A 16349-nucleotide genomic window follows, 5' to 3' on the forward strand; every position below is an offset into this window, starting at 1 on the left:
GAGGTGATGGCCAAGGCGTCCAGCAGCTCCAGTGCCCACAGCTTCAGTCCCGTCCTGGCTGCTCCCCCATGTCAGCAGTTCTGAGGAAAAGGCGTGGGTTTTGTGGCCTGTGACTGTGAGGAAGGTGATGAAACCCAGGCTGGGGCTGACACAGCTGGGGGAAAGGTTTATGGGGACAAGGAGAGGATGGCCTGTGCCCTGCAGGGCTGTGTGGGTGAGGGAAAGGGGAGGAAGCAAAGGGCATCCAAGTGTTCCCTGCGCTGCTCAGCCTCCTTGGGGGACAGCAGGGTCACTCTCTGTTGGGATGCTCATATTTGCTTGAGCAACTTCCCCACCAAACCTGTCAAGAGGGCACAGAATGCCCCGAGATCCCAAAAACAAAGCACCAGAGCAGTCCTGGGCAACTCCAGGCCAGACCAGCTCTCACTGCCAGCTGCTCTTTGGGGACACTGGGTGGCCCCTGTCATGCTGGGGGAGCTGGATGCTCCCCCCAGCCCCTGGGCTCGTGCTCAGCAGCACCTTGGCGTGCTAAAGGGTTAAGGTGGAAGAGGGACAGGAGACCTTTGTCCAGCAGCCCCAGCACCTTATCTGGGAATGCAGCAGGGGTGAAGTCAACAAGGGAAACGTCACAGAGCCCACACCGGTCAGTGGCACAATCAGTGCCTCTGGGTAAGGCAGATATCTCCTTTATTGCAAACCACAAGGCTCAGCCGCAAAGTTTACAACCAGATCTGAATAGTCCAGAGCTCCCAGACCCAGCCCTGAAGGCTGCTCTGCTCTGGGAGGGATGGAGCAGCCACCAAGCTGGGCTGGGACACGGACACTCCAGCAGCCCCGCCTCAGCACTGCTGGCCTTGCTTCAGGGTCAGTGGGGAAAACAGAGCAAAGGCCTGGATAAAAATAACCTTTTTTGTGCTTCCCTTTCTCCCTGCCTCAGGGTGCATCACTCGTCAGCCAGTGCCACTCGTGCACTGTCACACTCCCATCAGCAAGTCACATGTGCCACGGTGACTCCTGGGGATCCCCATGGCCAGTAGCCCCTCTGCAGCCCCCCACAGCCCCCCCAGCCCTCCACACTTTGAGCCAGCCCAGCCCAGGGCTCAGCAGCTGCTTTGCCCTTTTTGCTTCAAGGCCCAACCAAGCACGTTGTGTTGTGAGTTCCCCAAGGGTATCAAAGAAAAATTCACTGGAAATCACCAATGCCTCCAGGAGTTTTGTGGCACAGAAAGAGCCCCAGGGTCTTTCCACTCTCCTTGTTATCTTCTTGTTCACCAGCCCCAGCTGAGGAAAGGTGCATTCCCAGTGCTCCCTCAGCCCCTGTCCTGCCCCTGGGGTGCTCAGGGATGGCCACAGCCACCTCCAGGGATTTCTGCTCTATTTGGGCAAAGCATCCCCTTCTTTCTGCCCCTGTGGAAATCCCAGTGCCATGGATCACCCAGGGAGGAGAACAGGGCATGGGCAAGGAGGATTTAACCCCCAGCATAAACCTTTGAGGTGTGCAGGATTTTTGCTGGGCTGCTGCTGACAGAAGCATGAGAAGTTTGGGTTTATTGAAGTTTTTATTGGCTCAGGATTCAAAAAAAGAGAATGTGCAGAGCAGATCACAGAGCTGCTCAAGACATTTTTATATCACAGTGTCCTGGTGTGGACTGAACCTCTGCTGGCCCCACACTGCATCCCTGGGTGTCTTCATCCCCCTGGGGACACTGAGGAGGACAGGGTGACATCCACTGACCCGCCAAGGTCTGTTCTCCTGCCCCATGGATGTCACAGCCCTAAGGGACGGCAGGGGCCAACCCCACCATGTTATTCCCACGGTCAAAGACAGAGTAGAACTGACGGATGAAAACATCTCCCAAAATCCAGAGGGGTCCTGCGGGAGGCGGGATGTTGCTGCCCTGGAAGCCGCTGGTGCAGAAGGTCATGTTATCAGCCTCCTCCTGGGGGAGGAGAAGTGGAAAGTTGGGGATGAAGCCGAGAGCCTCGTGCACATGGAAACACCCAGGAACGGTGGCAAAACAGAAACTGGTGGGGTTTGTCACCCTTGGGGACACACTGCCAGCTCCTGGTGTGGGGCTGGGCCACCTTTGCCACTGGAGCAGCTGGGATTTGGGGTTGAGGGAGCCACAGCCATACCACAAGGATGTAAGCCTGGGCGTTGAGCGTGTAGGGCAGCCCATTGATGGTGAAGGTGATGTCAGGCATCATGCTGAGGTTGCTGCACTCCACGGCGTACTGGAACAGAGCTGGGGGCTCAGGAGCTGCCCAGGGGGGTCCCTTCCAGCAGGGAAGGGTGCCAAGGCTTTGTCCCCTCCTGTCCCCACCCCAGCTCTCACCTCTCCATCCACAGACACAGCCCCAATGAGTTCTTGCAGTTTTTTGATCTCCTTGGTGGGACCCACGATGAGCGATGTCCCGGTGTCCACGATGGCCTGGCAGCCGTTGGCACAGAAGGTCTCTGTCCCACCCAGCTGGACGCTGGAAGAGGGGAGAAGGAGCAGGAGGGATTTGTTGTGCTCTGCCAGCCCAGCCCAGCCCTGCCCTGCCCTCCCTCCCTGCCAGCACCACTCACTTGTCCAGCTGGATCTGCCAGTAGCCCTGCTGGGTGACTGGCACCCAGTTCAGGGTGCCTGTGAAGCGGGAGGAGTCATAGCCCCCAAAAAGCACCTCTCCTCCCTGGGGAGAGTCAGGGTTCCTGCAGGGAGGAGGAGGAGGAGGAAGAAACATGAGGGAATTTTGTCCATTTAGCATGAATTTACCCCTTCTCTCCACACATGCTGTAAGGCCAGAGGTCTGTCATGCTCAATCTGGTAGCAAACTCCCCTTCATTATCTCAGTGAAATATCTGTTTTTAGCAGCCCCTCCTGCTCCCTAAAGCAATGCCAGACTCCAAGCAGCATCCTGGAGCAAAGCCATGTCCATATGAGCTCATAAGGACGGAGAAAAGGGGCAGCTCCACCAAATTTTGGGAGGAGGAGGAGGAGGACACATGAAGGATTTTTGTCCATTTAGCATGAATTTACCCCAGCTTTCTCCCCACACAAGCCGTAAGGCCAGAGGTCTGTCATGCTCAATCTGGTACCAAATCCCCCTTCATTATCTCAGTACAATATCTGTATTGCAGGCAGCCCCTCCTGCTCCCTAAAGCAATGCCAGACTCCAAGCAGCATCCCGGAGCAAAGCCATGTCCATACGAGCTCATGTAGACGGAGAAAAGGGGCAGCTCCACCAAATTTTGGGCCATCATGTTGTCGAAGACAGGGGTGACCCCATCCACGGCCAGGGAGGGATAAGCCAGCCCCAGGATCCCATCGAATTCAGCATCCAGGAAGGCTTTTCCTGGCTCACTGATGCTCTCTGCAAACTGCTGGTTGCTCACGGCCAGACCCTCGACCTGCAGGGAGGAGAGGGTTCCGTGGGGGGGCCGAGCCCGTGGGCAAGTCCCAGGCCCATTGTCCAGAGCAGGGCAACCCAAAGGTCACTCACGGCTACTTGGTCGGCTCCGATGATCCCCGTCAGGCTCCCGGTGCCGTACTGGATGGAGAAGGGGGTCCCTACCACCTGGTAGGTGCTGGACTGGGTTGGCTGGAACCTGGTGTGCCCAGCTGGGGAAGGAGATGGCATCTGTCACCAGAAATGTCTTTTTTTTTGCATTGCCACAGCTGTCAGTAGCCCCCAGTGAGGCGAAATGATGGCGCAGCGTGGTGTCACCAAAACTCCTGGTTATGGGGGCTCTGCGGAGGGACATGCTGGAGTTTTGAGGGGGGAGAAAACCTCTCCCATTTCTGAATGGGAGAGTCTGATGAAGGGTGCAAGGGCTCTTAGGGGGAGCAGGATCAGCAGCATTTAATGAGTCCTGAGATAAGCACTGCCGTCCCTGGTTACAGCCAGCAGCAGCCTCACAGCACTGCTGGATCCAGTCCCTTCCCTAATTCCCTGTGAGATCCAGTCCCATTCCCCAATTCCCTGTGAGATCCAGTCCCATTCCCAATTCCCTGTGAGATCCAGTCCCATTCCCCAATCCCCTGTGAGAGCCAGTCCCTTCCCCAGTTCCGTGTGAGATCCAGTCCCATTCCCTAATTCCCTGTCAGATCCAGTCCCATTCCCTAATTCCCTGCAGGATCCAGTCCCTTCCCCAGTCCCTGTGAGATCCAGTCCCATTCCCCAATTCCCTGCAGGATCCAGTCCCATTCCCAATTCCTTCTGGGCTCCAGGGCAGCCCTGGGGCTGCTCGGGGATGCTCTGATCCCTCTGGGCTCTCTGGGGCTGGCTGATTTCTGACAGCTCCAAAAAGCCACGTTTGTCCCCTGCTGAGCTGTCACCCCTGCTTTCACCCCTGGATTTCTGTCACTGTTAGGAGGGTCCCCAAGGCATTGGGGCTGGTGGCCTGTGGCCTCTCTGGGGTCAGGGGCTCGCCACTCACTGCAGGCTTTGCTGACACAGTAGACAGAAGGCACCCAGAGGTTGGAGGAGCCCGTGTCGAACACCACGGTGAAATTCTGTGGGGGTGTCCCGATGGAGATCTGCCCGAAATACTCCATCTGCCAAAGAGGGGGGCAGAGAGCACCGTGAGCCACCAGCACAGCCAGAAATGCCAGCAAAACAGAGCCTGGGGTGTCTGCAGGGCACGGATGGGGCTCAGTGTTTGATCTGTGCCGTGCCAGGTGGAATAAAGGAGACAAATATTTAAGGAACAACAATGGGGACTGAGGACAAAAGGCAGCATGTTGGGTACAGGCCTCTGCCTCTTCTTGGCAAGGCTGGGCCCTGAGGGGCCCCTTGTCACCAGGCAGGGCTTTGGGGATCGGGGAATTGGGGAATGGAATTGTCCTGGGGAGTTCCTTCCACCTCTGTGGGGGACTCTGCCCTAAATAACTTAAATTTCGGAGTAAATCTGTCCCCAGGGGGGCCGGCAGAGAGAGGGAAGGGGCTGGCAGTGCCTGCCATGAATGCCCTCCCCTGTCCTCCTCCTGACATCCCCGGGGACAAAGGGCCGGGCAGGCGGCGAGCCCTGGCACGCCGGGCACCGCCTGCAGCCGCGGGGTTTGTGGGCAGCGCTTGGGCCTCGGGCACTGCTCGGGCAAACTGAGGGTGCTCCCAGCCCGCGGTGCCGCCCTGCTCACGTCCAGGTAGTTGATGAGGGGCTCGTTGATCTCCGAGAAGGCGGCGCAGTCCTCGCTGCTGGCGTCCGGCGCGTCCCGGGCCCTCCAGAGGTGCGAGAGCTGCCCCCGCTCCCGCAGCAGCTTCCGCAGCGAGCGGCGCCGGCTGAGGGGCACCCTGCGGGAAGGGCCCGGTCACTGCCGGGCTGCTGTGCCCCCCTGAGGGTGCTGTGCCCCCCTGAGGGTGCTGTGCCCACCCTGAGAGCCCGGTCACTGCCGGGGTGCTGTGCCCGCCCTGAGGGTGCTGTGCCCGCCCTGAGAGCTCTGTCACTGCCGGGCTGCTGTGCCCCCCTGAGGGTGCTGTGCCCCCCTGAGGGTGCTGTGCCCACCCTGAGAGCTCAGTCACTGCCGGGCTGCTGTGCCCCCCCGAGGGTGCTGTGCCCCCCTGAGGGTGCTGTGCCCGCCCTGAGGGTGCTGTGCCCCCCCGAGGGTGCTGTGCCCCCCTGAGGGTGCTGTGCCCACCCTGAGAGTGCTGTGCCCGCCCTGAGGGTGCTGTGCCCCCCTGAGGGTGCTGTGCCCGCCCTGAGGGTGCTGTGCCCCCCTGAGGGTGCTGTGCCCCCCTGAGGGTGCTGTGCCCGCCCTGAGAGCCCGGTCACTGCCGGGCTGCTGTGCCCCCCTGAGGGTGCTGTGCCCCCCTGAGGGTGCTGTGCCCACCCTGAGGGTGCTGTGCCCCCTTGAGCGTGCTGTGCCCGCCCTGAGGGTGCTGTGCCCACCCTGAGAGTGCTGTGCCCGCCCTGAGAGCTCAGTCACTGCCGGGGTGCTGTGCCCACCCTGAGGGTGCTGTGCCCGCCCTGAGAGCCCGGTCACTGCCGGGGTGCTGTGCCCGCCCTGAGGGTGCTGTGCCCGCCCTGAGGGTGCTGTGCCCGCCCTGAGAGCCCGGTCACTGCCGGGCTGCTGTGCCCGCCCTGAGGGTGCTGTGCCCCCCTGAGGGTGCTGTGCCCCCCTGAGAGCTCGGTCACTGCCGGGCTGCTGTGCCCGCCCTGAGGGTGCTGTGCCCACCCTGAGGGTGCTGTGCCCCCCTGAGGGTGCTGTGCCCCCCTGAGAGCTCAGTCACTGCCGGGGTGCTGTGCCCACCCTGAGGGTGCTGTGCCCGCCCTGAGGGTTCTGTGCCCCCCTGAGGGTGCTGTGCTCTCCCTGAGAGCCCGGTCACTGCCCTGGGTGCTGTGCTCACACTGAGGGTGCTGGTCATTGCCTTGCGTGCTTGTGCCCACCCTGAGGGTGTTGTGCCCACCCTGAGGGCCCTGGTCATCCTGTGGGTGCTGCCCATGTCCTGTACCAACCCTGAGGGTCCTGGGCACTCCCACGGGTGCTGCCCACATCATGGTCACTTCCATAGGTGCTGCCCATATTCTGTGCCCACCCTGAGGGTCCTGGTCACTCCCGTGGGTGCTGCCCATATCCTGTGCCCACCCTGAAGGTCCTGGCACTGCCAGGATGGAGGTTCAGAGCCCACATCCCTCCACTGCAACAATTTCCAGCCGAGGCACAGGAGAAGAGGGGCCCTGGATGTGTTTTTGGGCCCAGGGAATCACGGCCAGAGCTGGCAGGAGAGTGTCCCAGCACGGGCTGTCACTGTCCCGGTGCCACCGAGGGGAAGGCCCTTGGGGCTGGGCAGGGCGAGCAGGGCCAAGGGGAATCCAGGCTGGTTTTTTCTGCCCTCCCTGCTTGCACAAACCCCTTTGCAGCCCCTCCTGCTGCTGCCAGGGGATTGCTGACCCAGCAGACAGTGTCAGCCCAGAGGGATGGAGCACCCCCACATCCCAGCGTGGTGCCACAGGCTGAGCTCTGCCACCCGTCACAGCCCTGGCAGTGACCCCCCAGACCCCGGGGACCCTGGGGACCCCCTTACCTCCTCAGGGCGCTGGCCAGGGCCAGGCAGAGCGCGGCGAGGAGCAGCAGGCGCCTCATGGCGGGGATGGTGGCTGTGCCCGCCGCGGTGCCGCTCTTATACCCACGGTGCCAAGCTCGATAACAGCCCTGCCAGAGTCAACACCGGGCTCGGGCACCCACAATGAATCACTGGCCACGGCCCAGGCAAGGCTGAGCGGGCGCTCCGGGGTCACGTTTGCTTTTCTGGGTGAGGACGGCGCTGGGGGGCCGGTGGGAGCAGAGCAGGGGCGGGTTTGGCTGATTTTGGAGCAGTGGAGATCCCACAGAGGGAGCAGAACGGGGTCTCCATCTCAGCACCGGTCTCCATCCCAGCACCAGCTCCTTATCCACTGGTGGAAACCCCCCAAAATGCTTTGGAGGAATTTTCCCTTCTCCTTCACCCCACAGCCCCACCCCAGGGAGCTGCCTGTGGCCGTGGGGTGCCCCAAAGCCTGGCAGCTGCAGGGAGGTGCAGGAGAGGGATGTGTTTGTACCACCGACCTAATTTTAAAAGGCAAAGCCTAATTAGCGGTGATGAACAGCTCGGGAATCCTCAACTTTCCCTTGCAAAGGCCGGGAAGGAGCAGCTTTCCATGGGAGACAGCTCCTGGTGCTCTGCAGGCATTAATGGGCTGGTCCTCTGTGGGTTTTGTTTTACCCAGGACAGGCTCTCATTAAATCCTCAACGAGTGCTAACAGAAAATGCTGATGAACAAATAAAGCCTTCAGACATGGGGGGAGTGAGTGGGGGCAGGCAAGGTTTTTCCTGCTGCCACCATCTCCCAGGCCCTTATTTTCCGTGGTTTTGGGTGCTAAAGGGGGTGTTCTGCTCAGCGAGCCTCATTCACGTGATTTACAGGCTTTAGCACCGTGCTAATCAATTTTTTTGTTTGTCCCAGCGAGACTGTTTTATCTAATTATGAAATTTTATCTAATTAAAGCCCTCGCCCAGGAAATTAAAGTCCTCATCTGTGAGGCACAGGTACTGAGGGTGGCTGGGGACAGCTGAGTCATGTCCTGCTGTCACCGGGATCTTGTGTCCCCATCCCTGGAGATGCTGTCAGGCCTCTCCTCTCCCCAGCTTTGTGGGCAGATTAAGCTTTAAAAAATCCATCAAATATTTCTCAATATGAGCAGGAAAACGTTGGGCACAGCACAGTTGATGCCGATGGCAAATGCAGCTGTTTTTTGAAAACAAATGAAAATTCCCTTCATTCCCCCACGCTGCAATATTTTTTTTTAAACAAGTGGCTTTTATACAAATTTATTCTCTATTTCCCCTTTTGAGCTGCAGTTTAATGTACCAGCCTCCCTCCTTGTCCTAATCACATATTCATGGATTAGAAAGAAACTTCCTAAAACAAAAGCAGCTGCAGCAAGTGCCAGATAAGCTGAAAACAGCAAGTGGATTGTTCCAGACATGGTTTATAACCTGAAAATCCTATCAGAAAACCCAGCCTGAAGGGTCACTGGGCTTTGGAGATAAACGTGAGGGTGAGCAGCAGCACAGACATGCCAAACACTTTAAGTGAAATAGTTTATTTTGTGGAAAAGATCCCCCAATTGGATCATCATAATCTGCAAACTCCTGGCAGTGGATTCAGCATTAAAATAGGAAGATGAAAGTCATAACGAGGCCAGAGCTTTCATTTAGAAATTTTGCAGCTAAGCAAATCTATTTTGATTTTTGAGTTATTTCAGAAGCAATTTTAAAAGCTCAGCTCTTAGGAGCACTTCAAAATTGTTATTTCAAGTAGAACAAAGTGGTGGGTTTTTTTTCTCTGTGGTTTGGGAGCAACTGGGCTGGATTTGCACAGAAATTTGGGTCAAAAAGTCTTTGTTTCATACATGTTCCAGCTGTACCTCAGTGTGTGGAATGCAGAGGGAGGAGATGCCCAATTTCCAAGCCTTGCTGTCCCTCAGCTTGGCAGGGCCGGCCTGCTCTGGAGAAACTGAGGAAAGGTGACCCCAGCTGCTGCAACATCCCAGCCTGGTGAGAAAGGAATGGCCTCTGCCTGGCAGGGCCTGTCCCCAGCTCTGTCCCACCCCTCCAGGGTGACACAGTTGGATCAGAAATGGGTTTTGCCCCTTGGGTAGGAAAAAATCCCTCTCACCAGCTCTGTGTGAAGCATTTTCTTTGTTTAAAAAACCTGTTCTCGGGCTAAAAACGTGTTATCTGTGTTCCTTCTTACACATTTCCTTTAGTGGAGCCACTGCCCCAGCTGATTCACACCGTGCCCCAGCAGAGTTTTATAAAAAACCTTTTTTCCTGCCTTTATCAGACACTTCTCCCACCTGTTAATCTGTTTATCCACCACCGAGCACTTGAAAGCGCTGCAGCAGCAAACTTTCACCTGAAAAAAAATCAACAAACAAGGAAGTTTCAGTGAAATAAACCCCAAAATATTTACCTGGGGTGCAGCAGCTGTGAGGAGAGCAGGACCAACACCTGATGACGCAGCTGGTGGATGGTGGGAGCAGTCCCAGGCATGAAGGGGAATTTGGGAAGTGACCCCCAACTTGTGATGCAGCTCCAGGGGTAGGTGATGCTTTTTGAAATCTTCTTTTTGCTTTTAGATAATCCAGGGGGATTCTTTGGGATGTTGTTATATCCCTGGGACAGGATTGCTGTGGGCTGGTGGAGATGCTGAAAGGCGAGCAGGCACCATCCCCACAAATCAGGCACCTTGAAAAAAGGGAATTTCTTGTTCCTTTCTGCCAGGGCACTTCCAGAGCTACAAACCCCACAGGTCCTAAGAACCAGCAGCCATCCCAAACCTCCAAACCTCCTGGGAACTCTCCCGAACCTCCTGGGAACTCTCAGGATGGGATCTGCCAGGCTGCTGCTTGCACCCCAAAGCTTGCAGAATGTTTTCCAGAGTGTGAGTAGGTGGAGGCCCAGCCACCCCCAGCAGCCATGGAGCCAGGTGGTGTAAAATGCTTCATCCTTGTGGAAAATGTTTGCTTGGAAGCACCCAGAGCTCGTTTTGGGTGGCAGCTGAGTTGAGCTGGGCACAGCTCCCCCAGCACCGCTCGGCTCCAAGGAAGATCAGCTCAATTTTGGGACAAAGCTGCTGGAAGACAGAGAATTGATAGAGGGGTGCAGCAGCAAAACAGCTGCAGAACAGCAGAGAAACACCCCAATATATTTAAATGAGGCTGCTGACAGAGGGGAGGTGTCATGGAACTCGTGTGGGCTCCTTGGTGCCTCTGACCTGGCAGTAGAGCGTGACCGCATCCGGCACCGCCGCGCTGCCAGACCCCACTCTGCACCAAATCCTGCTGAAACGGCCCCAAATCCTGCTGAAACAGCCCCAAATCCTGCTGAAACGGCCCCAAATCCTGCTGCCTGAACAGCCCCAGCTGCCCCAAGCCGTGGGGAAGGGAAGGTTGGAAAGCTCTGAGCCCAGGTAAGGCCGCGTTGGGCACCGCGCTCTGCGTGCGATGGCGCGGGAAGCAGAGGGTGGAACAGCGGGGACAGAGCTGGGCTGGGAATCCCCCTGGACACATTTTGGTGCCATCCTGAGCTCCAGAGAGCCAGCTGGGCCTGGCTAAAGTGGGATTAAAATAATTTGGGGCATTCTGGAGCTTTCACTCACGTTTAGCCGAGCGCAGATGCCTGAGGTTGACCCTCGCTGCTTGGCCGAGGAGCAGCTCCCTGCAAGCCTTGATTTCAGCATTTTCTTGAGAAAGGGTTCAAGTCTTGGAGGCTGCAGGCTCACAGAACTTCCCTGAGGCCCCCAAAAAAGCACATTTGGTGCCTGGCTCTCACTGGCTGCTGTCTCAAATCAGATTTTTTGATACCCACCCGATATCTGTGCCTCCATCTCGCTGTACCCACCTCGGCACAGAAGCTGCTGATAGTTGGATTTGGGGCTTATTTTGCAATTTCCTTTTGAACAGCTCATTTTTCAGATCCTTATCAGCTGCTGCAGCAGCATCTCCTGCCCCACAGTAGGAAATGAACCTTTCAAGAGTGGCAGCCCTTTGAGAAGGATATTTGAGGACAGATTTATTCAGTAAGGGAGGGGGAAAATTTCTGCAAAAAATGAACTTTCAGCTTGGCAGTCATCAAACTGTTTGCATGAGTGGAATTTTGCAGGAGATTGGTGGTTATCAGGAAAGCTTTTGATGAATTAGGCTCAGAAATGTGTCATAGAGGAAATGATAGAATCTGCTCCACAGGGTGGATAATGCCTTTGCTCTATCAATTTATCCATCAGCCTATCAATCAAATTATCATGGCTGCTTTAATCACTGTATCAAAGCCTCAGCTGAAGATCTCTCCCTATCAGCCATTTATAAATAGCAAGTGTGTAACACTGAGAGAGGATTTAAAGTGGGTTTTTTTTGCAAGTGAAAGCTCACAAAAGGAACAGCCCACTGCTATTTTTACAAAATGAACACCTCTATCTTTTATTATAAATCCCCTGAGTGTTATGGCCAGAAGTCCCAAGGCAAGGGGCCCAGCCCAGGCATTGGTGTTTTCTGATTTTCTGCCTTAAAGCCTCTTAACCTCAGCAGGACTGAAGCTCTCACAGTATTAAATCTGAGGTGTTTCAGACACTGAGGTGTTGGAGGGCCTCTGATATTTCTGTCTGGACCCTGACTGATGCAAGAGTCTCACACCAACCCACGACCTTCCTCTGGTTACGTTTTCCAGGGATTTTTTTTTCTTCATCTTGTAGTTTTCTTCCTTTTTTTTTTTTTTTTTTTTTTTTTGGAGGGGGTGGATGTATTAAAAAGAGAAAATGAAAAAATGAACCATGAAAGAGGATTAAAGCAAGAAGAACAAATTTCAGTTCTGTTGTGGTGGGGCCCTGAAAGTCCAGACAAGTCTCAGATATGAGCATGTATAAAGCCATTAATTCAGTGATAAGGGACAGCCTGTGGCTCTGGGAGGGTGTGAACCACAGGGATTCTCACAGGGGGAGGGCTGGGATAAAATAAAAAACCCTTTATTTCACATCTGCAACATTCAATCAGTGCTTCCAAGTGCTGAGCCTGATCTCCAGCTGGTGTGGAACAGCGTGAGGCTCAATGGGACCATTTCTTTGGTTGCCACCAGGTCCTGCTGCCTGTCTGTGTCCCCCCAGGCCCTGGAGACGCCTCAGCAGGAGGATGAACCTTTGTGCATGGTGAGTGCAGCACCCTGGGGCACAGAGCCCTTCACAGCCCCCCTGGGACCACCCCAGGCCAGGCTGGATGGGGCTCTGAGCAACCTGCTCTGGCTGAAACTGTCCCTGCTCATGGCAGGGGGTGACCTCCTAAGGTCCCAACCCATCCCATCATTGCACAGTTCTATAATTCCATCGTATCTGTCGTGTCTTTCTCCCCTCCAGCACCACATAAAGCCCCTGGAGATTTTTGAAAACCCTTCTGGGGACAGGCCCCAAAAACAAGGGGCAAGGAACTCAAATCATTCTTGAAAACCAAACCCCACATTTTGGGCCACATCACCCCAAAACCAAAAAGCAAAACCAAAAGCTACCAGCAAACCTGAGTCTAAAATGTGCCTTGAAGCCATGGGGGGATTGAAAACATTTGATTTCAGTGAGACTGAATGGTTTTCTCTCTTTCAGCTGGATTCCTGCTGTCACCTCATTTGCCACCTTGATACTCTACCCTCTCCTCTTGCTGGCCCTTTACACCATGCTCAGCAGGAAAATTGGTAATTCAAAAATGGCTTTCCCTGGTGATTTCTTGGTTTGGGTGGGTGTGGGATGGGAAAGGGGCAGGGCAGGGCAGGGCTGGGCTGGGCTGGCTGTGCTGACATGGGTGACATGGCTGTACAACCTTGTGTTGCTTCAAAACCATTTTCTTTTATTGCTTTTTTAGCAAAGTGCTGGGCAAATACCAAGAATCAGCTCACAGAGTATTAATTCAGATGAAGCTGCAATTTCTAGCAGGGAATTCTTTCACACCAACTGCTGCTCACATTAGCACAAAGCCCAGCTCTGCTTTGGGTCAAAATCATTTGAAACTTGCAAGAAGAGGCCCTGACACTGTGATTTGTCACTGGAGGCTCTCCTGGTGTGAGAGCAGGGCCCTGGATCATCTCAGTAATTGAATTGATGGATGAGAGCCTGCTCCAGTGCACAGCAATCATTCCTTTGGGGTGGGCTGGTTTGTACTGGGGGTGCTGGAGCAGGGTGGGGTGCTCTGGGCACAGCAGGGACCAGGGCTCACTCTCCTCTTGGTCACAGCCCAGCATTCCTGCAGGATGCAGGTGAGCAGCAGCCCTAGGGAGCATCCCAGCCCTCAGCCCACCCCAGCTCCAGCCTCAGCACCAGGAGGGGACACGGCACAGAAACAGCCTGGGGCACAGAAACAGCCTGGGGCACAAAACCCATCCCCAGCCTATGCAGGTAAGGGCTCTGCAGCAATGGGGCATTGTCCTGGCACAGGGATGGGAATTTTGGGGTGCCATTTGTGTGATGTCTCTTCCTTATGAGCTGTGGACACCCTGGGGTGGGAGGAGGGCCAAGCAGGAGCTGCCTGCTGTTCCCATTGCTCCCCCCCAGCTGGGCTCTCCCTGCCCTTTTCTCCCAGGGAGGTGAGGCTGGGAGGGATCAAAGTGATGCTTTGTGGATCAGCATTTTCACTTCTGAGCATGCTTGCTTGTTGTCCCTTGGTCCTTTTTTCCCTGTAACCCTCTGGGAAGTGCTGGGGTGGTAAATGTTTTGTGTTTTTAAGGGAGCAGTGACACATCTTCGGATACCTCAGAGGACTCAGATGACCCTTCCTGCCCTCAGGTACCATGGGAAAATCATCCCCAGCCTACCTGGTGCTGTGTCCAGCTCTGGAGCAGCATCAGGAGGGGCAAATCCATCAAACCACACTGAAATTCCATAAGTAAGGGCTGGGGTGGTTGTTGTCCCCTGTCACACACAGCATTCCAGTGTCCCCCATTCAGAGGGAAGCATCCCTGGGCACTTCAGGAAAATTAGGAAACAAAATCTTCTCTCTGAGGGTGGGCAGGCCCTGGCACAGGTTGCCCAGAGCCGCTGTGGCTGCCCCTGGATCCCTGGCAGTGCCCAAGGCCAGGCTGGATGGGGCTTGGAGCAAGCTGGGACACTGGAAGGTCCCTGGCCATGGCAGGGGGAATGGGATGGGCTTTAAAGTCCCTTCCAAGCCACCCCATTCCATGATTCCCTGAACTGGTGCATGGGCTTGAGGGCAAAGGCTCCTGGGCAGGTGCTGGGGCCTGACCTGGCCTTCATTTTGCTCCTGCAGGGCCATGGCTCAGAGGAAAACATCAATTACACATCCCTGGTGTTCCCAGGGAAAGGCCCCGAGCCAGGCTCTGCCCAGGACTACGAGAACGTGAAGTCTGGCATGGATTATGTCAATGTGGACCCAAAGAAGAGGAAAACACATTTCTGGCCCTTCTCCAGCCCCAGGGCATCCAAGGGTGTGGAGTACACCGAGGTGAAGCTGTGACCCTGCTGTGGAGCTGTGACACTGATGTGAAGCTGTCACACCAGGGTGCTGCTGCTCAGAGGTGCCCAGAGCCCCCAGCAGCTGCACAGCTGGCACTGTCCCCTTCCCCCGGGGCACTGCCTGGCACGGCCTGCAGCACTTGTACCACCCCCAGCCGCAGGCACAGCTTCCTTGGCTTTTCCTTAAAGGCTCCACTGTTCCTGAGGGCTGTGGGGTGGGGCAGGGGAAGGCTCCTCCCAGCCGGGCTGGAATCAGCTCTCCGCTTCTGTGCCATGGCCTTTCTCCCTTGTTTCATGAAAGCAAAAGAAACATACCCCCCTTGCCACTCAAAGTGGGCAGTTCAGGGAGGGAGATGCAGTGATCCTCAAACCTGCACTGAGCTGGCTGGCAGCTCCTCTCAGTGCTGTTGTTTTGCTCATCAGCCTCATAAAATCCTTTTAAATACAGTTTTTCCGTTGGCTTTTCCCTCTCCCTGCCTCCCACCTTTTGCTTTCCCTGCTTTGTCCCTGCTCCAGGTGCTGGGGTCAGTCTCTCCCACCTGGGCCATGTCCCTGCTCCTCACTCTGCATTTTGTTGCTTCTGAATTTTCCAGAAATAAACTTCCAAAGTGCCTGGGAATGGGAACAGTGCCCCAGTGGGAGCTGTGGGAGGGGGATGGAGCTGCTGCCTCCCAGCACAGGGAGGAATGGAGCTGCTGCCTCCCCTTCCTCAGGGCTGGAGCTGCCCCAAGTGTGTTTTAAATGGGCTGAGTGATGCTGTGATTTAATGAAAGGTTGTGAGACCATTGATTTGGGATTGATCAGTAGCAGGGGGAGCCAGGCACTCCTGCTTTCATGACCTCATGGACCCAGCTCGAAGGGCATGTGAAGGAAAATGTTCCAAAAACCCCCAACAATTGGAAAACCCTGGAGAAGTGTGATTATGGGATTGGAGGTGAGGCCAAAACCAGTGAGAGGAAGCTTCTGAGAAATCTGATTTAAAGGCCTGGTGATTAAAAAGTGAAAATATTGAAGATTTCAAAATATTTTACTCTTAATGTTTTATTTTTACAGCTTTAGCCTGTGATAGTGGAAGGAATAATGGTCATGGCTCGCAGGGAATTTGGAACCTTCACTGGGACACCTGTGCCTCACCCTCAGCAGCTTTTGAGCTCAGCTGAGCTAACGGATGCTTTTTTCTGCCTCATCCGTGATTTATTCCTGCACAAAACAGCTCCTGGGAGCAGGGCAGGGCCAGGCTGGGACTGCAGGGGAACTGAGTTCCCTGCTCCCCGAGCCCAGGGGGGTTTTGGGCCCCTGATCTCTGCAAAATCAGCCAAAAGCAGCTGCAGCAGGGTGAGAGCAGCTCCCTGGGATGCAGCAGACGTTGAGCACGGGGTGGGGGTGGGAGCAGAGCTGATGGGAGAGGGCACGGGGGGAGTCAGGATGTGCCCGGCTGAGCTGGAGCGGGGCCAGGGCTGCTCCCAGCAGCTCCTCGGGGGTGCCAGTGCCGCATTTGGGGCGCTCCAGCGGGCACAGCGTGGGGCAGGACAGCTGTGCCCAGCGCCAGGGGACGCGACGGCCCCGTCCCTGGCTCGGGGGAGGTGGCAGGGGGGCACTTCCAGGCCAGAGGAGCTCTGCAGCCCCGCGGGGGACAGCTCTGTCCCCGCTGTCTGCTCGGCCAGCAACGCCCCGAGGGTGCGAGAGGAGGAAGCGGCGGCGACTCCGGAGCAGACGGAGTCGCGTTGCCGCCTGCCGTGCTCCGGCTGCTTTGCTGGCAGCTGGGAACGCAAAACTCTGGGACCTCCAGCAGGATTTTGTGGATGTAGCATCCCCTGATCCCGAAGGGTGCAGGATCCCTCCCTGGAGGCTGCAGGATCCCTTGATCCGAAGGATGCAG

The 16349-nt window shown here is 56.1% G+C and overlaps 2 protein-coding genes across 3 annotated transcripts; one reads left to right on the plus strand and one right to left on the minus strand.

The window, feature by feature from the left end:
* Positions 1-1540: 1540 nt before the first annotated feature.
* On the minus strand, positions 1541-7121 carry CTSE (cathepsin E). The gene is made up of 9 exons (XM_059867775.1): positions 7009-7121; positions 5124-5277; positions 4424-4541; positions 3487-3605; positions 3195-3394; positions 2573-2695; positions 2337-2478; positions 2137-2235; positions 1541-1940 (listed from the first exon to the last, which is right to left on the minus strand). Exons 1-9 carry the CDS (start codon positions 7065-7067, stop codon positions 1776-1778), a joined length of 1179 nt encoding a protein of 392 aa, XP_059723758.1. The 5' UTR covers positions 7068-7121; the 3' UTR covers positions 1541-1775.
* A 3097-nt stretch (positions 7122-10218) lies between these two features.
* RHEX (regulator of hemoglobinization and erythroid cell expansion) lies at positions 10219-15493 on the plus strand. 2 transcript variants are annotated; one of them, XM_059867597.1, is made up of 6 exons: positions 10219-10438; positions 12097-12166; positions 12611-12699; positions 13235-13396; positions 13725-13783; positions 14265-15493. In XM_059867597.1, the coding sequence occupies exons 2-6, from the start codon at positions 12150-12152 to the stop codon at positions 14469-14471; spliced, it is 534 nt and encodes a 177-aa protein (XP_059723580.1). In that variant the 5' UTR covers positions 10219-10438; positions 12097-12149; the 3' UTR covers positions 14472-15493. The 2 variants fall into 2 exon arrangements, with proteins under 2 accessions (XP_059723580.1, XP_059723578.1); XM_059867595.1 differs by lacking the exon at positions 10219-10438 and having other exon boundaries at positions 12019-12166.
* The last annotated feature ends 856 nt before the right edge of the window (positions 15494-16349 follow it).

Source organism: Haemorhous mexicanus, chromosome 25, assembly GCF_027477595.1.
Source record: "Haemorhous mexicanus isolate bHaeMex1 chromosome 25, bHaeMex1.pri, whole genome shotgun sequence".
NCBI lineage: Eukaryota > Metazoa > Chordata > Aves > Passeriformes > Fringillidae > Haemorhous > Haemorhous mexicanus.